A 22,948-nucleotide genomic window follows, 5' to 3' on the forward strand; every position below is an offset into this window, starting at 1 on the left:
TTCGGGTTGATTCACTGAAATCCGGCAAAATTACTATGCGCAGACAGCGCATATCGATTTTACATAAGCCAGAGTAGCGTGTACCCAGGTAGCAGGTAGCATAGGCTGCACGGTTGCATTAATTGTGCACTACATGCTACTCAACTGACATAAATACTGTTAAAAATGTCAATCGCTAACATACTGTATATAAGTAAGAGCACTGCCTTTGCTGTAGTTAAGTGCAGAGGTTATTGTATATCTGAACTTTAAAAGACCTGTGCTTTTGACTGAGTTAACTCATCCATCCAAATCTGGACCATAGAAAACAAACATTTACTTTATCAGTGATCACCTCTAGAGAAAACTGCAAACAGTTATTGGTTCCAGATATATAGGATGTTAAGGTAATATAGAATTTTGAAATGTTTCTTTTAAAGTTGACTGTGCTCCCACCCTGTTCACCTCCAAAGTCTTGCTATTTGTCTTCCCTTTATTGAAACCTTCATGATTTAAACCCTAACAGGATGCTAATAAATGAAAATGTGTGCTCTTTTTTGGGCTCTGTAAATCAACATTTACATGATCTTGGTTCAACTACCTTTTGGTGATACTGCTAGGTGAAGTGCAACAGCCTGACTGTCGAATAAATGTCCTCACTTATAAAGTACTGTGGTGTGCCACCTTATCTATCTAGGATGAGGTGCTCCTCCCCTAGTGTGAGCAAGAGGAGAGCACATTCTGTTAACTTTAGTGTACTATGTTGGGACCAAACTACTGTAGTATTGTTGTTTTGTTTTTGGTGAAGATCAGCTTTATGGTCATAGGTGGTTTTACTAAACAACTGGCTAGTTTAGAATCTCATGGCACCTCACTTTCACAATGACTGTATCTCTAAAACCAATGACCATTTGTAAATTCAGAGTCCACTGAGGTTAACCTCTAATTGCGTATTTTTCATCTTCGGCTCATTTTCTGTTGCTCTGGTTCATGATAGAAGCAGGGATGTCGACCTCCAGTATTTAACCACTTAGCAACTTCTGCCACGCTTTTCTCCGTCCTTGTTTATAAACACCTATAAACACATGTAAATATTTGGTTCTGTTTTCTATTTTTAGAAAACTGAGTAAGTTAGCCCCATCTTGTGGCCAAAAAAGTAAAACTACTTCCAAATACACCATTATTCACTTACCATAGAAAAATTAAATTAGTTTTAATTATTTTTGAAACTCCTTCACCCCTAACCCAAAATATAATATTATCGCCATACTTTGTACTAGGGACACAATTTAAACATTACAATAACCGGGACAAATGGGCAAATAAAATGTGTCTGTTTTATCTACAATAGCACACTACAATGGCTGAAAGCTGAGAAATGGTGATTTTTTTTTTCATTTTTTTCTTCTTTGTTGTCAAATGCATATAAAATAACATAACTCTTAGCATAAAGTACTGCCCAAAGAAAGTCTAGCTTTTCCCAGAAAAATAATGTATAGATCATTTCAGTGTGATTAATTAGTGATAAAGTTGTTTCCAAATGAATGGGAAAAGCTTTTGAAGGGGGAAAAAAAAAGTGGTTAAGGGCTGAGGGCCTCACGCATTTTGGCAAAGTGCAAATTGATGGGACTGAATAAGGTAAAGTGTGGTTCAAATATGAAACATTTCTCCATTTCTCAGTCCATCATAAACACTGGCATTGATATTGCCCTTGAGGACTGGAGTTCGACACCTGTGTTTTAAAGGAAACAAGACAGGCTTTTTCTCATCCTGCACTGGCAAAATAACACTATAAGGCAATTGTACTTACTCTAGGACAGGGCTGGCCCCAGCAAAAAACGAAGGTTTTCCATGTAGGACTTATCTTTATATGATCCCTGTATATGTGCAGAGGAAGAATTGAGGCATTTGTAGTGGTGGAGTGTGGCTTTGCAGAAAGTACATCACTTTATCCCCAGTTCTCGTATTATTTCTGATGAACAAGTGGTACATGAACACAGTTATTTGTGTAATCCTAAGTAACTTGCAAACTCTGTTCCATAAAAAAATGTCCTGGATGCCCATTCTGTTGTCATTTTTTAAATACTGTACATAAAACTTTACTACTTAGGAACGTGTTTCCAGGTATGTGCACATTGTTAGTTAAATATAGCAGAGGGGGAGATTTTTTGATTACAGTAATTAAATGAGATGGCTGTAGTCCAGATGGTGGAAATGATCAACAGATGTATAGCAGTGTTAACACCCTTTCTGAATACTGTGTATCAAAGCAGTCCACTGAATAAAAATTCCAGCCATAACAAATGGGTCATAATTCACTCATTAACGGGACTGTCATATTTGCTTGCATATCTCTACATGCATTCATATGTTAGGAAACATCAGGCTGCAAGAAGTGCTGCTTTGATCCACCCCAGCGCATAACCAGTGTGCTCTTTTGTTCTTTATGTGAAGTTTTTTTTAAAGCTCAGGTCTGTACTCTTTTTTCCTCTTTTCATAAATGAACATGAACATCAGGCCAGAAGAATGTGCCTCCTTTGACATAGTCATGCTGTGCCTTCCTGATGTGTTAGGGCAGTGTTTTCAAACCATGGAGTACACATGGTAATTGTGATGCTTATCTTGGTTACAGGTGAGCGCCCCTACCAGTGTCCTTACTGTGACAAAGCTTTCAGCAAGAATGACGGCTTAAAGATGCACATTCGGACACACACAAGGGTAAGCGATCAGAAAAAGATTTAGTATATTTGTGAATTCTTGGTGAACGGTCAAATAATCCTACATAGGGATTAAACTTTATACAGTCACAGGATTTGTTGTTACCAAAACTGAAAAATGTGGCCTGGAAAGAGCAAACTTATTCAAATTACATCATTATGTATTTTACCCAATTATATAGTATTGACACTTTTTATCATTTCATTTCCTGAGGGATCACACATAATTCACATTACACTCTCCCTCTCTGACAATCTATTAACCGCAGCACGGTCTAGCTACAATGTACAGAGAAGGCTAAAGTCTAGTAAACACATTCAATTTTGCTTGGCCAAAGTATTTAAAATCGTTTGGCCCTCATACTACATGAAGGTGATCAAATTGGCCAATGAAAATTGTCTCTACCCCACCCTTTAGATTGTAAGCCTCTGGCAGGGCCCTCCTCCCTAATGTATCCAGCTTGATTACGCAATCTTACTCACAACCACCCCTCTTGTAGACTCGAACAGTCTCTATTTTGACCTATGACCTATGATGTATTGTTATCAAATTATTTGCATGATCTTGCTTTGTTGTGAGTTTCTGTATGTTCTACCTGTATGTTAACCCATTTATCTATTGTGCAGCGCTGCGTAATATGTTGGCGCTTTATAAATACAATAAATAATAATAATAATAATACACATACTAGTTTAAACTCAGTCAAGGCTGGCGATAACAACCTCCTGTTGAGAATCCAGCTTGTGTATAGCAGACCTCAACCCTCCTTGGCCAGCGGTCAACCTGGCAGACCGCTTCGAATGAACAACGGCCAGAAGCATTGTTCTCCCCTCTAACTTGATTCTTGTTTGACTCAGTCGGCCCTCTACCTCCTGCCACATAGCAACAGGACCTGCAGGCTAGCAGCGCATCTGTATAGCCTTGGCACCGTAATGTCGCCATGGGATCTGCTCCCAATCCCCAAATGTGCAACATTCCTTGTACGTGTACGAAGCTTAAATGGGAACTTCGGCCTAAACAAACATACTGTCATTAAGTTACATTAGCTATATTAATTAAAATAGATAGGTAATATAATCTCTTACCCATTCGGTTTTAAAAGAACAGGCAAATGTTTGTGATTTCATGGGCGCAGCCATCTTGTTCATGTGGACAACCATCTTTTTGGTTGAAAGGAGGTGACAGGGAGCATAGACACAGTTCCAACTGCCCTGTGTCCTGATCACACCTCCCAGCTGCACACGCTAGGCTTCAAATCTCAAATAAAAAATAAAAAAAAGTAAAAAAAATTGCACCGAAACAGCAGAACAAGAACAACAATATCAGAAATCCCATCATGCTTTGCACAGCATCAGGGGAAAAATGCCCGGGCAGTTTTCTTCTGTGCAGCTAAAAATGAGTTTTGGATAAGAAAACCAAAGTTCTGATGCTGTGCAACTATTAAAGAGACACCAAGCCTTTTCAGTGCTGCTAAATAGATTTTTATTTTGGAGGTTCACTTTAAGGGTGCATACACCGATCCAGTTTTTTAATTGGCCAATCACTGGTTAATGTTGCTACCTCCATGTAGCAAGAAGGGAAACAGATTGTGATTACAATGAACAGATTCTGTAGGTAACAGATTCTGAAGGTAAGCTCTCATACTATATGGAAGTTGTAAAATTAGCAAATCATTGGACAATCAAAATTGGATGTGTATGCACCCTAATCACCCATCAGTATATGTTTTTGTTTTTTAGAGAGTGGGGTAAGGGGAATGAAATTATCATGAGGCACTTCCAAAGACTTAGATCTCCAACCCTACCCTTTTCCAGTGCACATACTGTATCACACATCACCTCTGCACCTAATCTAGAATGACCACAATAATGGACAGGCCTATAATTGTGTCCAGTTTTGATTGTTTCTGCTCGCCTGATGTTTTAATACTACAGGTGGACCAGTTATTTGGCAAAACAAAAACTTGTGCAGCTTTACCTACACCAACACCTTCACATTTTAAATAAAGTTCAAATAAGCTTTAAAGCACACCTGTCATAGGAGAACATTTAAAGCAGCCATCATTGCTCTGTTCCCAAAAGAGTTGTGAAGTTGTGTGAAGTGTTAAAAAAAGGAAACATTATTAACAAAACATTGTAAAATGTAAATAATGTTGAACATGAGAAGTTACATAATTTGAATTTGGTGCTAGAAACTATTGTAAATAACTGTGCAGTCGATCTCTGTTCATAATAATTATACCTGTCTTCTGTGATTCATGTTGTAATTGTAAAACTGCTGCTATTTGGGTTCTTGTATTGAAAACAAGTATATGTCATCAGATATGCGTGATGTTGCTCCTCTAATGTTGAGCTAAGAGGTTTGTGCTGGGAGTGCTTCATTTGACAATAAATCTCCCATAAAGCCAACAAAAATGGAAGTGAAATCATCAAGTTCTGCAGAGGTTTCTGCTCCACTAGTGTGATTAAATGAGGTATAAAGGTGTCAGGAAAACATGTGCCAAACAGGGAAATGTGTTTTTCATTGTATCATTAGGATTGTGTTGTAGTAGAATAAGTCAATCTTAGTTAACATTCCGCAAATTATTTAATTGTTTCTAAAGATTTTAAAGCTGACATGATGGATTAAACAATAATTAAAAAGGTTAAACATATGGGAATCCTTTATCAGGTCATAGAATACAATCATGCATTTATATTTATTGGGTCCACAATCATCAAATGCTGCGTGTGTGCATAGTTGTCATAACTGTGTATGTAGATCCGCAAATCTAGTGCCCGTTAATGTAACAGGTTAATGTCTAATATATATAATTTTTTTCCAGACTTTAGTTTTGTGCCACATACATATATTTACTATCTGTTTTGGCTAAAGATTTTCCTTTGAATGTTACAGCCCCATAATGTAGATTTTGCATCCTTAGGTTTCCCCTTTGTGTGCAGTGGAGTTTGGTTTTCAGAGATAGATAGAAATGCAAGATAATTTTTCCCATGAAACTGGATACACTCTATTTTTCCTATGAGAGAAGTACAGTGTAAATTGATAATTTCAGTGTTGTCCTGATTACGCTCTGTGTGCTTTTAAAGAGAATAAATCATGATTTTGTCTTCGGTGTTATGTTTGCTTAACATTTTAGATAGCGGATTTAAAAATCTAATGTTGTATAGTTTTATTTTTGTAAAAGATCCACAATATTTTTTAGAGGATAACGTTTATTTGTTTTTAACATCTGTTCTGAAAATATAAATACTCCTTATAGTGCTAACTTCAAATATTAAAGCGGAACTGAAGACTACCTAAAAAAAAGAGTTTTACTTGCCTGGGGCTTCTGCCAGCCCCCTGCAGCCCTCCTGTGCCCACGCCATTTCAAAACGATCCTCCGGTCCCCTGTTGTGACTCACTTTTCTTCATGCAGTGGAAGCCAACTTCTAAGTCGACGTCCACTGCGCCCTGGCCGTGCGTATCCTTTTATGCGTTCCCATAGCCAGGAGTGTCCTGTGCAGGTGCAGTAAGAGAAAATCTCTACTGCGTCTGCGCAGTATGCTACCAGCGACGAGCGCGTGAACAAGGACACGTGTGGCCGGGGCTGTGCAGGTGCAGTGGACACCTACTGCGTAAAGTGAAATTGACCCGTGGCGGGTAAACAGAGGATCATTTTGATATGGCGTGGCCACAGGTCAGCTTCGGAGGGCTGGCAGAAGCCCCAGGTAAGTGAAACTTTCTTTTAAGGTAGTGTTCAGTTCCGCTTTAAATGTCAAAAACTTATTAGCAAAGTAATTTGTCATTTTGCATCTAAAAGAATACTTTTTGTTTTGAGAGTTTACAAAAATACAGTACTTTAAATAATGAACTGCTTACTGTCATGTAAGGTACCGGTAAAGGGGGCTGATTCATGAGCATGAGCTTCATGACAGCACCGCACTATAAATTCAAGGCTGCACGCTACGCTCATTCTTGCAGCGAATTGTTACGCAAATTGTTTACATAGCAACGCGTGTTCCTTTGAATTCCGGCCACTGCTTTGAAGTATTGCGACCGCGATTCTTTACTAGAGCGGTCACTTAACTTGTTAATTAATTAAGTTGCTATGTTAATTAAACATATGCCACCCGCGGTCGCGATACTTCAAAGTAGCAGCCGGCATTTAAGGCAATGTGTATTGCTTACATAACATAGCAAAGCGCATAACTAAGGAAGGCAAGCTACACTGCAAGAACGAGCGTAGCGTGCAGCCTTGAACTTTGAGTGCGGTGCTGGTCATGGAGCTCACGCTGCTATAGCAGCACAGCTTTATGAATCATCCCCAATAAATAAAATAGGTATATTAAAAATGACTATACATTTAATTTCGATGAATGCTGACCACAAACAATTCGGTTTTTTACAGCAATCACATGTAGAAAAATAGTATCAAAGGCAACATAAAAAATTAACAATCCATTTCCTATAGATTCAGTCCTGTGAATGTGCACCGAATTCATTAAAAACAGCTAGCAAGCTATCATTTTAAAATGTAGATCATGTCAGCAGACCTTTCTTACCTCCTCTGTGTGGCTGCTGAGAATTAACTCTTTGTGGACAGCACTGCTTCTACAATTATTCAACGTCTCATAATCATTTCATGTCCAATTCATCCCTGTTCCGTATTTATTAACGCACCTTACCCACTGGGGAAGGTGTGGGAATGGGTAAATGTACACAGTGCCATTCTGTGTACATTGTGTACACAGAATTGTAGCTGCAGAAGCTGCATTCTGTGTACATAGAACTGTGGCTGCAGTGCTGGCCGCAATGAGTTAACCTCTCACCAATACAGAGAGAAGAGGTGGTGTTTGGTGATAGCGTTGTGCTGTGGAAGCAATTCCTACTCTGCTGCCAGTTCCATTGTTTGTGCCTAGATGTATGGGTCATGGGACTTTTTCCAGGAACGTTTCTCTAGTACAACTGTATAAAATATAAGAATTATGCGAGAAATGGCATAGTCCCCTTCATGAACAATTAAATGTCCAAAAGGGCAAACGAGGACATTACTTGATTCTAAGCTCCATTAAAACTTGGATTGAAATTTGTACATACTTTGCTGTATTTTGTTGTGTGTCATATTTATAGCTTTTAAATACAAAGAGGTTTTTTTCTGTGAATGTTAAATGCTTGTTTCCTCTGGAACTGGCTTGAGTGGATAACCAAAGATTGCTTACAAAGTGCTTGCATATTTGTTTTCCTTAAAGCACACCTGAAGTAAGATGAATACGGAGGCTCACATTTATTTCCTCTGAGAACAATTTTAAATCTCTAGCTGCTGATCATCTGAATAGATTAGCTGCATTCTTGTTTCAGGTGTGTTTCAGACACTACTGTAGCCAGATAGATCAGCAGGACCGCCAGGTAACTGATATTGTTTAAATGGAAATAAATATGTCAGCCTCCATATGCCTATCACTTCAGATTCCCTTTAAAAAAATAAAATAATTATATGATAGACTTTCCACAAACCGTAAGTCAGGACATAATATTTCCCATTTTTATTTATATTGGAGTAATTAAAAGCCTTGTTTGCTCTCTAATAAAGACATCAGCTAGGCGTTTCCAAGAGTAAAGGTCTTTTTCTTTCGTGATTGACCTCTAGTTATGTTTAGGTCTTTATCAAATTTTGTCTGTAACCATGCAGTCTTTTTGGTGACTTTTGGATTCACCTTTCATCTTGGAATAGTTGTTGAAAAAAACAGCCTAATGACAAAGTTACAAAGTATATTTGCTCTCACCATTGATCAACAAACTAACCTGGATTTAAATCAATTATTAGAAAATGGTTGATTCCCTGCAAACCCTTCCACACACTCAGATATAATCGTCTTTGCCATCTACTTGAAAAGGAACTGTACTGTGTAAAACTTAATACATTAAATTGCTTATTTTTTACAATATTCATATGTAAATTATTTAATCAATGCTTGCCCACTGTAAAATCTTACCTCACCCTGATTTACATTCTTAAAGGAAACCTAAGTCAGTCTAAAAAATGCAGTTTTACTTACCTGAAGCTTCTACCATCCCCCTGCAGTCGGCCTGTGCCCACGTTGGCACTAGGATGCTCTGGTCCCCCACCACGGATCAGTTTAGCTTTCGGCAAAGACAGGCCAGTAGAGATTTTCTCGTACTGCACCTGCACAGGAAGCTCCTGGTGATGGGAGCGCAAACGAGGACGCACGCGGCCAGGTGCAGTGGCCAGCCACAGGCTCAGTTGCTGAAATTGAAACTGAGCTGTGGCGGAGGCCCGGAGCATCCTAGAGTACCGGCGTGGGCACAGGCCGACTGGGGGCCGGTAGAAGCCCCAGGTAACTAAAATTGAATTTTTTTAGACTGACTTAAGTATCCCTTTAAAGAGACACTGAAGCGAAAAAAAAGAAATAAAGCATTAAGATCAGATACATCAGTCTAATTGTTTTCAGTACAGGAAGAGTGAAGAAACTCCAGTTGTTATCTCTATGCAAAAAAAGCCATTAAGCTCTACGACTTTCAAAGTCGTGGAGAGGGCTGTCTTCTGACTTTTATTATCTCAACTGTTAGTGAACAAATTTCTTTTTCTCTGCCAGAGGAGAGGTCATTAGTTTACAGACTGCTCTGAAAGAATCATTTTGAATGCTGAGTGTTGTGTAATCTGCACATATTATAGAATGATGCAATGTTAGAAAAAACACTATATACCTGAAAATAAAAATATGAGAATATTTTCTTTGCTGCTAATCTTCTGGTTATTCATAGTACACGACCAATTCATTACATCATATTTTTTTTTTCGCTTCAGTGTCTCTTTAAAGAGAACCTGAGGTGGTTCCTTGGGGGGCAGATGGGACACAGAGGCATGTTTTCTGCCTCATGACATGTCTCTATGTCCCCCCAACCCTGGTCTCTGCCCCCAGAATTAGCGACAATATTTTCCGCTATCTCAGAAGGTAAATAGAAGAGAGGATTTCCCTCTAGGGGCATTCTTGCAGGCTTTCCAGAGCTGCCATTGTGAAGCTCCCTCTCCCTGGCAGCGACCCCTGCCACTGCTCCTCCTCCCTGCACGCTGCTGTGAGAGAGATCTCTTCTTTCAGCGTCGTGATCCAGAAGTCACAAAACTGAAAATGGGCCAGTGGGGCCCACAAGAGCGGCGGAGAGCAGCGGTTTTGGCAGATACCTGTTCCGCCCAGTCCCCCGGATCAGGCAGCATCATTTTTTTTTAAATTTTATGAGCCTACCTCGTGCTCTCTTTGAAGTGTGCCTGGGATGGGGCAAAGGAGAACATTTTTAAATACCTGGGGCTTTCTACCGCCCACTCTGGCCTGATTGGTCTCTCGTTGTCCTGCGCTGTCTCCTCGTTCGTCCGCAGTCACCCCTGGTAAGTTGGCACAAGTGCAGTTAGGGCCATGATCATGATGGGGGGCACGTGTGCGGCCAGGCTGCCCAATGCACAGTTGGCCCCAGAATGGTTGGCTTACCAGAGCGGATTGCAGATGAACAAGGAGGCACCGGAGGATGGTGAGGGTGCGCTCAGGCCAGAGGGGGTTGAAGGAAGCCCCAAGTATGTATACATTTTCTCACCTGATCCATTTTAGGTTTACTTTAAATTTATCAGAGATGCCAGTATGTTTACTACTTGCATGGTGAATTACAGTGGAATTATTCCCCAGGTGAAGTGAGCAGGGATGTCACCTGATATCCCAGAGTGGTTTGGGGCAGGCTAAAAATCACTGGGAAGGTGGGGTAACATACTAAAATACAGCAATATAAGATATAGGAAGCAATTCTGATGTTGAAACCAGCATAATAAATGTAAAGATGGGCATCCTGAATTATTTTTTACCTTCTACTATACTACTATATACTAATATAGTAATATACTACTATATGTCATTACAGTTTGCTCACAATGTAAATACCAGCAGTAAGGAAGAGGGGCATTAGGGCTTTTCTTTATGATGAAGCTATAGGAAGGGTAGTGACTTGAATTATTATACAGTACAATGGGCTATAGGAAGGGTAGTGACTTGAATTATTATACAGTACAATGGGCTATAGGAAGGGTAGTGACTTGAATTATTATAGAATGGGCTATAGGAAGGGTAGTGACTTGAATTATTATACAGTACAATGGGCTATAGGAAGGGTAATGACTTGAATTATTATAGAATGTGCTATAGGAAGGGTAGTGACTTGAATTATTATAGAAGGGGCTATAGGAAGGGTAGTGACTTGAATTATTAGAAAATGGGCTATAGGAAGGATAGTGACTTGAATTATTATAAAATGGGCTATAGGAAGGGTAGTGACTTGAATGATTACATAATGGCAGTGGCGTAGCTAAGGAGCTGTGGGCCCCGATGCAAGTTTTACAATGGGGCCCCCCAAGCACTCTATACATAACAATTGATACGGCGCACCAAAACCTGTTAATGGCAACTACAGTGTCAGAGGTGCAAGAAGGGGATGGGGAACAGCTTGTTAATGATTACCACTATTCAAAGTATCCATAGAAGTGATTAATATGAGCACATGACCAATAGAGAGCTAATACTGCAGTTGAGGGAGGGCCATTTGGGGCCCCTCTGGCCCAAGGGCCCCGATGCAGTCGCAACCTCTGCAACCCCTATTGCTACGCCCCTGCATAATGGGCTGTTGACATTAAAACATTCATTCTTCTTTAATCACAGTTTTTGAAACACACAAAATACATGTGGCTGACAACATTAAATTGCCATCACAGGATTTTGAGTGAGCTGTGCTCATCTGATTTAAAGTAACTGAAATCCATTAAGTTACTTGTAATGTTCATCCAGTGCAAGGAAACTGTTTAGCACATTATCTAGATGACCTGTAACAAACCTGCACTTTTTCCGTTTGTGCTATGGAACTTGATTCAGTTTCATTTGACTTCCTTAGAGCTTCAGTATTATGTCAAAGGGCAGAAAGACGCACATCCTCTGAAATGGCAATCTATATCACATCTTCCTAATATGACTCTTCCGAATTACCTTTCCCTATATATCTGAAGTGCATTTTATCCTATGCCTTTGCCCCTTCTGGATGACCCCCAATCTGTTTAGTGCTCAGGAGGTCTCAAAGTTCCTGGCTGAGAGGGAAAAGAAGTTTTTGATAGACCCCTTAGATAAGTTATTTCCTTTCTGTTACCTTAAAACACAAAGGCTTGGCTTGTTTGAAAGCAGCAGATTTGTACTTTGTGTCCTGGGAAAAAGTAGACTAAATCTAATTATCTTCTGCATCAGGACTTTTTTCTCTTCTGTTTACGTGATCAAAAACACATTCTAGAGCAGTTTAGTCATTTCTGAAAGACATTCAGAGGGAAGAATGCCATCTCAGCTGTGTCTTCATTTGAAGAAAAGCTGTGAATAGATTTCATTTGTTATTATTGCTTTTTTTGGACCCTTGTGTACATTAGCCCCACCTGGAAAATGAGATGGTTTCTGATTAATCACGTAGAACTGTGTTGTGCATATAAAAATGTCTACATTTTAATTATAATTATGATTCAAAGACATCCCTTTATATTTCCTGTTAGGAGTTCATTGACATCATGAGCAAAGCCAATGGGTGAATTTGGGCCCGGAGATAGCCACAAATAGAATATTGGTAATTTACTGATAGTCTTCTATTAATTGCTACATAATTCTGATAGTACCATATCGGTAGTCATTACCAATATTTTCCTACCACTTAAAGAGACTCCGTAACAAAAAATGCATCCTGTTTTTTATCATCCTACAAGTTCCAAAAGCTATTCTAATGTGTTCTGGCTAACTGCAGCACTTTATACTATCACTGTCTCTGTAATAAATCAATGTATCTTTCCCCTGTCAGACTTGTCGGCCTGTGTCTGGAAGGCTGCCAAGTTCTTCAGTGTTGTGGTTCTGCTATGAACTCACCCTTCCAGGTCCCTCTCTGCACACTGCCTGTGTGTTATTTAGATTAGAGCAGCTTCTCTCTTCTCTCTTATCTTTTACAAGCTGGATAAATCGTCCTCTGAGCTGGCTGGGCTTTCACATACTGAGGAATTACAACAAGGGCAAAGCTGTTTGCAGGAGAAAAAAGAGCACTTTGCATGAGAACTGCAGGGAGAAAGAAACACACAAATGATCTCTTGAGATTCAAAAGGAAGGCTGTATACAGCCTGCTTGTGTATGGTTGTATTTTCTATGTGTGGACATACAGTACATCAACCTACTTCCTGTTTTGGTGGCCATTTTGTTTGTTTATAAACAAACTTTTTAAAACTGTTTTTAACCACTTTTAATGCGGCGAGGAGCGGCGAAATTGTGACAGAGGGTAATAGGAGATGTCCCCTAACGCACTGGTATGTTTACTTTTGTGCGATTTTAACAATACAGATTCACTTTAATCTAACATTATTCTCACACAAGCCATACTACCACTAATGCCTAAACCTAAGCATCCCACTGCCGATGCCTAAACCTAACCCCCTTCCCCCCCACACCAATGCCTAACCCTAATGTAGTCTCCCCCCCCCCCTCCCCGCAATGCCTAAACCTAACCAACCCCTCCACTGATGTCCAACCCTAACTGACTCCCCCCCCCCACACACACAGTCTTCTGTGTTATTAATGCCAGGTTGGTGTTCACTTGAAGACAGCCATGTTGAAACTGACCCTCTGCTCAGGTGAACAATATGGCACCAAGATTCCACAGCAGTGAGTGTAATCTTGTTCCTTTTTATTTTGAAATTGGTGGCTTTGGAGTTGGTAAAAAACGTGAGGGCTTGGCCAGTGGCTGTAACATGCATGCCCTCTCTCCAACAGAGTAATTGGGAGAAGGTGAGTGGTGTGTACCACAGACCCTCCCAGGAGACACTGCAAGAGGCAGCTGTGATCAAGTGGTGGCGTTTCTCCAAAAAGCTTTATGAGGCTAGCAGGAAGCACCTGTGTGAAATCATTGCTGCAGCTAATAAGTATGGGATGTATTCATTAACCACATAACGACCGCCCCCAGCCGATGGGCGGCGGCAAAGTCTGGGCCCAAACGACCGCAATACGCCCATCGGCGGGGGCGGCTGCGGGAGTGGCTATGCGGCGATCGCGTCATTCGTGACGCGATCAGCCGCCGGGGACTGGCTCCGCCCCCCGTTCGCCGTAACCCGCCGGCCGTTCGGAAGCGCCGGCGGGTTACTGGCATCCGGATCGCCGCTGCAACAGTGTATAATAGGCTTTGTAATGTATACAAAGCCTATTATACTGGCTGCCTCCTGCCCTGGTGGTCCCAGTGTCCGAGGGACCACCAGGGCAGGCTGCAGCCACCCTAGTCTGCACCCAAGCACACTGATTTCCCCCCCCCCTGCCCCCTGATCGCCCACAGCACCCCTCAGACCCCCCCCTGCCCACCCCCCAGACCACTGTTTGCACCCAGTCACCCTCCTAATCACCCATCAATCACTCCCTGTCACTATCTGTCAACGCTATTTTTTTTTTAAGTCCCTAATCTGCCCCCTACTCCCTCCTGATCACCCCCCCACCCCTCAGATTCTCCCCAGACCCCCCCCCAGACCCCCCCCCCCCGTGTACTGTATGCATCTATCCCCCCTGATCACCTGTCAATCACCTGTCAATCACCTGTCAATCACCCGTCAATCACCCCCTGTCACTGCCACCCATCAATCAGCCCCTGATCTGCCCCTTGCGGGCAATCTGATCACCCCCCCACACCAATAGATCGCCCGCAGATCCGACATCAGATCACCTCCCAAATCCATTGTTTACATCTATTCTCTCCTCTAAACACCCACTAATTACCCATCAATCACCCCCTATCACCACCTGTCACTGTTACCCATCAGATTAGACCCTAATCTGCCCCTTGCGGGCACCCAATCACCTGCCCACACGCTCAGATTGCCCTCAGACCCCCCCCTTATCAATTCGCCCGTGCAATATTTACATCTGTTCTCCCCTGTAATAACCCACTGATTACCTGTCAATCACCCATCAATCACCCCCTGTCACTGCCACCCATCAATCACCCCCTGTCACTGCCACCCATCAATCAGCCCCTAACCTGCCCCTTGCGGGCAATCTGATCACCCACCCACACCAATAGATCGCCCGCAGATCCGACATCAGATCACCTCCCAAATCCATTGTTTACATCTATTCTCTCCTCTAAACACCCACTAATTACCCATCAATCACCCCCTATCACCACCTGTCACTGTTACCCATCAGATTAGACCCTAATCTGCCCCTTGCGGGCACCCAATCACCTGCCCACACGCTCAGATTGCCCTCAGACCCCCCCCTTATCAATTCGCCCGTGCAATATTTACATCTGTTCTCCCCTGTAATAACCCACTGATTACCTGTCAATCACCCATCAATCACCCCCTGTCACTGCCACCCATCAATCACCCCCTGTCACTGCCACCCATCAATCAGCCCCTAACCTGCCCCTTGCGGGCAATCTGATCACCCACCCACACCAATAGATCGCCCGCAGATCCGACATCAGATCACCTCCCAAATCCATTGTTTACATCTATTCTCTCCTCTAAACACCCACTAATTACCCATCAATCACCCCCTATCACCACCTGTCACTGTTACCCATCAGATTAGACCCTAATCTGCCCCTTGCGGGCACCCAATCACCCGCCCACACCTCAGAACGCCCTCAGACCCCAGCCCTGATCACCTCGCCAGTGCATTGCTTGCATCTATTTCCCCCCTCTAATCACACCTTGAGACACCCATCAATCACCTCCTGTCACCCCCTAGCACACCTACCCATCAGATCAGGCCCTAATTTGCCCCGTGTGGGCTCCTGATCACTCGGCCAAACCCTCAGATCCCCCTCAGACCCCCTTCCGATCACCTCCCCAGTGCATTGATTGCATCTATTTTCCCCTCTAACCGCCCCCTGAGACACCCATCAATCACCTCCTGTCACCCCCCTAGCACTCCTATCCATCAGATCAGGCCCAATACATCCTGTCATCTAAGAGGCCACCCTGCTTATGACCGATTCCACAAAATTTGCCCCCTCATAGACCACCTGTCATCAAAATTTGCAGATGCTTATACCCCTGAACAGTCATTTTGAGAAATTTGGTTTCCAGACTACTCACAGTTTTGGGCCCGTAAAATGCCAGGGCAGTATAGGAACCCCACAAGTGACCCCATTTTAGAAAGAAGACACCCCAAGGTATTCTGTTAGGTGTATGATGAGTTCATAGAATATTTTATTTTTTGTCAAAAGTTAGCGGAAATTGGATTGTTATTGTTTTTTTCACAAAGTGTCATTTTTCACTAACTTGTGAGAAAAAATAAAATCTTCTATGAACTCACCATACCCCTAACGGAATACCTTGGGGTGTCTTCTTTCTAAAATGGGGTCACTTGTGGGGTTCCTATACTGCCCTGGCATTTTAGGGGCCCTAAACCGTGAGGAGTAGTCTAGAAAACAAATGCCTCAAAATGACCTGTGAATAGGACGTTGGGCCCCTTAGCGCACCTAGGCTGCAAAAAAGTGTCACACATGTGGTATCGCCATACTCAGGAGAAGTAGTATAATGTGTTTTGTGGTGTATTTTTACACATACCCATGCTGGGTGGGAGAAATCTCTCTGTAAATGGACAATTGTGTGTAAAAAAAATCAAAAATGTGTCATTTACAGAGATATTTCTCCCACCCAGCATGGTTATATGTAAAAATACACCACAAAACACATTATACTACTTCTTCTGAGTACGGCGATACCACATGTGTGACACTTTTTTGCAGCCTAACTGTGCTAAGGGGCCCAAAGTCCAATGAGTACCTTTAGGATTTCACAGGTCATTTTGAGACATTTGGGTTCAAGACTACTCCTCACGGTTTAGGGCCCCTAAAATGCCAGGGCAGTATAGGAACCCCACAAGTGACCCCATTTTAGAAAGAAGACACCCCAAGGTATTCTTTTAGGTGTATGATGAGTTCATAGAAGATTTTATTTTTTGTCACAAGTTAGCGGAAATTGATATGTATTGTTTTTTTTTTCACAAAGTGTCATTTTCCGCTAACTTGTGACAAAAAAAAAATCTTCTATGAACTCACCATACTCCTAACAGAATACCTTGGGGTGTCTTCTTTCTAAAATGGGGTCACTTGTGGGGTTCCTATACTGCCCTGGCATTTTAGGGGCCCTAAACCGTGAGGAGTAGTCTAGAATCCAAATGCCTCAAAATGACCTGTGAATAGGACGTTAGGCCCCTTAGCGCACCTAGGTTGCAAAAAAGTGTCACACATGTGGTATCGCCGTACTCAGAAGAAGTAGTATAATGTGTTTTGGGGTGTATTTTTATACATACCCATGCTGGGTGGGAGAAATCTCTCTGTAAATGGACAATTGTGTGTAAAAAAAATCAAATAATTGTCATTTACAGAGATATTTCTCCCACCCAGCATGGGTATGTGTAAAAATACACCCCAAAACACATTATACTACTTCTCCTGAGTACGGCGGTACCACATGTGTGGCACTTTTTTGCACCCTAAGTGCGCTAAGGGGCCCAAAGTCCAATGAGTACCTTTAGGATTTCACAGGTCATTTTGCCACATTTGGTTTCAAGACTACTCCTCACGGTTTAGGGCCCCTAAAATGCCAGGGCAGTATAGGAACCCCACAAATGACTCCATTTTAGAAAGAAGACACCCCAAGGTATTCCGTTAGGAGAATGGCGAGTTCATAGAAGATTTTATTTTTTGTCACAAGTTAGCGGAAAATGACACTTTGTGAAAAAAAACAATTACAATCAATTTCCGCTAACTTGTGACAAAAAAAAAAAATCTTCTATGAACTCACCATACATCTAACGGAATACCTTGGGGTGTCTTCTTTCTAAAATGGGGTAATTTGTGGGGTTCCTATACTGTCCTGGCATTTTAGGGGCCCTAAACCGTGAGGAGTAGTCTTGAAACGAAATTTCTCAAAATGACCTGTGAAATCCTAAAGGTACTCATTGGACTTTGGGCCCCTTAGCGCAGTTAGGGTGCAAAAAAGTGCCACACATGTGGTATCGCCGTACTCAGGAGAAGTAGTATAATGTGTTTTGGGGTGTATTTTTCCACATACCCATGCTGAGTGGGAGAAATATCTCTATAAATAGACAATTGTGTGTAAAAAAAATAAAAAAATTGTCATTTACGGAGATATTTCTCCCACCCAGCATGTGTATGTGTAAAAATACACCCCAAAACACATTATACTACTTTTCCTGAGTACGGCAATACCACATGTGTGGCACTTTTTTGCGGCCTAACTGCGCTAAGGGGCCCAAAGTCCAATGAGCATCTTTAGGCTTTACAGGGGTGCTTACAATTAGGCACCCCCCAAATGCCAGGACAGTAAACACACCCCACAAATGACCCCATTCTGGAAAGTAGACACTTCAAGGTATTCAGAGAGGAGCATAGTGAGTCCGTGGCAGATTTCATTTTTTTTTGTCGCAAGTTAGAAGAAATGGAAACTTTTTTTTTTTTTTTTTTTTGTCACAAACTGTCATTTTCCGCTAACTTGTGACAAAAAATAAAATCTTCTATGAACTCACCATGCCTCTCACTGAATACTTTGGGATGTCTTCTTTCCAAAATGGGGTCATTTGGGGGGTATTTGTACTATCCTGGAATTTTAGCCCCTCATGAAACATGACAGGTGCGCAGAAAAGTCAGAGATGCTTGAAAATGGGAAAATTCACTTTTGGCACCATAGTTTGTAAACGCTATAACTTTTACCCAATCCAATAAATATACACTGAATGTTTTTTTTTTTATCAAAGACATGTAGCAGAATAACTTTCGCGCTCAAATGTATAGGAAATTTTACTTTATTTGAAAAATGTCAGCACAGAAAGTTAAAAAAGTCATTTTTTTGACAAAATTCATGTCTTTTTTGATGAATATAATAAAAAGTAAAACTCGCAGCAGCAATCAAATAGCATCAAAAGAAAGCTGTATTAGTGACAAGAAAAGGAGGTAAAATTCATTTAGGTGGTAGGTTGTATGACCGAGCAATAAACCGTGAAAGCTGCAGTGGTCTGAATGGAGAAAAAGGCTCTGGTCCTTAAGGGGCGAAAAGACTGTGGTCCCGAAGTGGTTAAGCAGCTGTAAAGTTTAATTGAGCAGGCAAGACATATACAGTTTACTGGGCTTTACGCTAAATGTGTAGCATGTTACACAAATAGTGTAACTCCCATCATACATTCAGTGCCTATGTTGCCTATAATACAAGGCATTGCATTTATAATGTAAGTTATGCAAATTGCACAATGTGTTACATAATTTGTGTACAGCCCATCTTCACATGCATAGCCTCTACATGAAAAGTTTATTGTCTCTGAGGGTTTACTCACATTGTACCGAATGCATAAAGGTTCGTTCACAGCATATTCATTCAGGGTACACTGTGTTCTCTCACATGTCCATGGCCTCGATTCATCATTGTCTTTGAGATAACTTTTTCCAGTTTGTTAAATTACCGAATTCGAAGTTTATCGATTTCTATTTGTATTCATCAAGGTTTTTCCGCATTCGATGTGAATTCGATAACAATTCGATTCATCATTGTCTTTGAGCTAACTTTTTCCAGTTTGTTAAATTACCGAATTTGAAGTTTATCGATTTCTAGTTGTATTCATCAAGGTTTTTCCGCATTCGGTGTGAATTCGATAAAATATCGATAACAATTCGGTAACCATTCGGTAACGTGTCGCTATTTCCATTTTACAGCGGTAATTTAACACAAGGCCATAAGATTCCCATGGAATTGTGGGTAAAAGGCAGTCCTTTGAACACCACGTAACTACGTAGCAACATACTGAATAGGGCTTAACACCTGGACCAGAATTCCGGAAGTGGCTTGGGACAATCCCACAATTTGATAGAAGCCTTTTCTAAAAAAAAATATAGTGCAGCTAGCAAATTAATTAAACCTGGCACTGCCTGTGTTCTCTTACAAGATAATTCAAGAAAAATGCAGATGTCCTGTTATAGCAAATAAATCTATTCTCTTGCAAATTTATATGGTTCTAGACCTTATTCTTGCCCTTCTGCGCCTTTGAAACACTTTCAGCTGATACAGAACCACTTCAAATGGCTCCATCTTCTCTGTCAGCAATGATCTGACAGGAATAACGACAGAGCAGTGAAGGAGATAACTAATCCTAAATTTAACGCTAAACCACGCCCACTTTCATTTTCATGAATTGCACTTTCTTCCGTTTTAACGCATCACTAACGAATGATTACCGAATTATTACCGAATGCTCGCTAACAGCTGTAGATAAATTTGATGAATACTGAAATCAACTTAACGAATTCGGTATTTTACCAAACTGTCGTTAACCAATTCGATAAGTCTTGATGAATCGAGGCTCATGTGTGTTGTGTACGCTACCTTCAATTGTGCATCTGGTCTGCCACTCATCCATTTCGTTGGCCCACAGTTCTCCTGCCACTGCAGGCACTGCTGCTTGTTCCTCTGCAGGCGAGAAGCACCAGTATGCATATCAGAGACCCGGCAGAAGCATAAAGGGCTCCCCATTGCATTGCAACAGACCAATGGGACTCCTGTCTCCACCAGGGAGGATTCTCATCGGTCCATCACTCAGTGAACCAATGAGAATCATCCCTGGATAAAGAGGATTCCCATTGGTCTGTTGCAATCCAGTGGGGAGCCCAATGCTTCTGCCAGGGCTCCAATTTGTATATTGGCGCATCTCCAGCAGTGGTGGTGGATCCGAATCCACTGAAAAAAAGATTAGCCAAATGTATGTGGTGACCAGCCTAGTGTGGCTTCCATTGATTCCGTCTGCATCCTCTTTGTCTGCAATCTGTATCCACATCTGAAAAATAGTGCAGGTTGGGACTCTGCATTGTGTGAAGGGTAATTGAACAAATGGATCCATTTATCTGCACAAATGTAAACTGTTCCTATAGGATCCGTTTCAGTGTCCACTCCTCTGCTGATCTCTGATGCGTGAATCGTGCTGTTTTTTTTTCCTTTCAGTGTAGGCCGAGCCTCTATATATAGCCCTGTGTGAGATGCTTTTGGGGTTGGTGATGTGTGGGGATGGGGGAAAGCCTGGGGAGATGGACACAAGAAAAACTCTTGAAGCCTGATAAACTGCACACAAAATGTGTATGAAATGCTGGCCTTATGTGTAACATTGTGTTTATTTCTAGCAGTGGTGGGCTCCAGGTAAATTAGAGGATATGGAAACAAAAATCATTTTCTCAGATATACAGGGACGTGTGGCTACATCGCCCTGTAAGTGTCCTGTGTGGTGTATGAATTCAGTGCTGCACATTTCAGAATCAGGTTGTTGGAGGAGCGCTGTGTTCAATCAGACATATTTACAAATCTCCAGATGCATTTGTTTCATTTGTAATCTGGATTTGAAAAAAGTAACATTATGTCCAGGCTGAGAATGTACCACTTTTCTACAATTTGCTGTGACAGATCTTACTGTAAGTGCAGGCTGAAGGTGCACACCGACATGATTATTTATGACCTCTTAGGGCTGGCGCACACTGTAAGAGCTTTTTATCCACTTGAGGACCACAGTGCTAAACCCCCCTAAAGACCAGGCTATTTTTTAAAAAGAGGCCACTGCAGCTTTAAGGCCAAGCTGCAGGGCTGCACAACACAGCACACTAGTGACCCCCCCCCCCCCTTTTCTCCCCACCAACAGATCTTTCTGTTGGTGGGGTCTGACCGCCCCCCAGTTGTTTATTTCTTTTTTCTTTACAAATATTTATTGTATTTTTTATATAAATAAATGTTTTTTTCCCTCCCTCTGCCTCCCTCCCACCCCCCTGCCATCCAATCACGTCGATCGGCTGTCATAGGCTTTAACCTATGAGAGTCGATCGCTCTCTTGTAACCCAGGGGGACAGCTGGTTATAGGCAGTCCTGGGGCTGCTGCCGTGGTCACGCCCATTGGCGTGACGCGGTCTTTAAGTAGTTAAGTGCAAGTGATTTGAAAAGCTCTTGCTAATGTAATGCTGTGGGGAATTTTTATAAAAGTACATCCCTAAGGTGAGAACACACCCATAGCATTACATTAGCAAGAGCTTTTAAAATCACAACGTGCTTAGAAAAGCTCTTACAGTATGAACCAGCCTTTATTCTACTTATATTACCTGTGGGCAGTTGCTTTTATTGTGCCTATACATCTAGCAATGATCGAGAAACATATCTCTCTCTGATCATAGAGAGATCTGTTGTCTGCTCATACACTGCAGGCCAATTACCAATAGATTTCAGTATAAAATCTATCAGGATCAGGAACACCACGGCCTGCCTTGCGGCTGTCCAAATGTAAATGCCCCCACCCCATGCCTGTGTGGGGTAAAATCTTCCTGTCCTGCTGCCACAACCCCCCCCCCCCCGCCTCCTATGCTGTCACCCTGTATCTGTCGCACACCGAGTGCCACTGCGCCTGGTGCCACATGGGGTCTACGGTGAAGGAGGTTGGTAGTTGCTGCCACATGACAGGTGAACATTTAAACTTTGGGGCGGCCAGGCAGTCTGCGTTTGTTAGTCATTGCAATATCGAACGCTGTTACCACCACGACCCCCCCTTGATCAACCTTGTTGGACTGAGATTTTCCGGCATGCTTTATCGGTTCATATCAAAATGGATCAGATCCTTGATAAAATTATTGAATCGGAAGGTCAATTGGGCCACAAAAATGCTAGATGTATGGCCTGTTTAGTTCTCAGGGGAGAAAGAGGATCTAAAAAGCCTTGCTTCACACCTATACTTTTACCCATCGTAAGCTTGTTGAAACTGTCTGAAGCAAACGCATCAGCCATACATCCACCTCGTTCCTGAGTGGCATAAACAGGAATGCTTGTGTGACCCAGGCAGTTATGCCTATGTCCAAACATTCTCATAAGTCTGTGGCCAGTTAGAGGCCTAACACAATGGCTTTCTAAAGTAGGAAGTATCTTTGGGTTGTTGTGAAATGCATTCTTGCATCCTGGTTTCACAGACTGAACAGTAACATCATTGTTAATCTGTGTGTGTGAGCTCCCCTGCCTCCTCTTCCCCCCTTTTCCCTATTCTATGATATCAAGGAACTGTGAAGAATCTGAAATACATGCAAACAAAATGTAGATTACGCTGATATTTTTAATGTCTGTCAACTCAATCCTTATGCTATCACGAAGCTCTAAATAAATTAGCAAATTAAGTAAGCGCTGCTG

At 41.9% G+C, this 22,948-nt stretch overlaps 1 protein-coding gene and 1 long non-coding RNA gene across 7 annotated transcripts in view; one reads left to right on the forward strand and one right to left on the reverse strand.

Annotated features, from left to right (window-relative positions):
- Nucleotides 1-22,948, forward strand: part of PRDM5 (PR/SET domain 5) — a 207,581-nt gene that overhangs the window by 148,692 nt on the left and 35,941 nt on the right. For all 3 annotated transcript variants that reach the window (XM_068270306.1, XM_068270326.1, XM_068270316.1), the window contains one exon: nt 2,612-2,697. In XM_068270306.1, coding sequence (XP_068126407.1) covers nt 2,612-2,697 — 86 coding nt within the window. The remainder of the gene's footprint in view (nt 1-2,611; nt 2,698-22,948) is intronic.
- Nucleotides 1-22,948, reverse strand: part of LOC137547117 (uncharacterized) — a 103,976-nt gene that overhangs the window by 64,570 nt on the left and 16,458 nt on the right. The gene's annotated exons all lie outside the window — the stretch shown is intronic.

The sequence above is a fragment of the Hyperolius riggenbachi genome, chromosome 1 (assembly GCF_040937935.1).
Source record: "Hyperolius riggenbachi isolate aHypRig1 chromosome 1, aHypRig1.pri, whole genome shotgun sequence".
Classification (NCBI taxonomy): Eukaryota; Metazoa; Chordata; class Amphibia; order Anura; family Hyperoliidae; genus Hyperolius; species Hyperolius riggenbachi.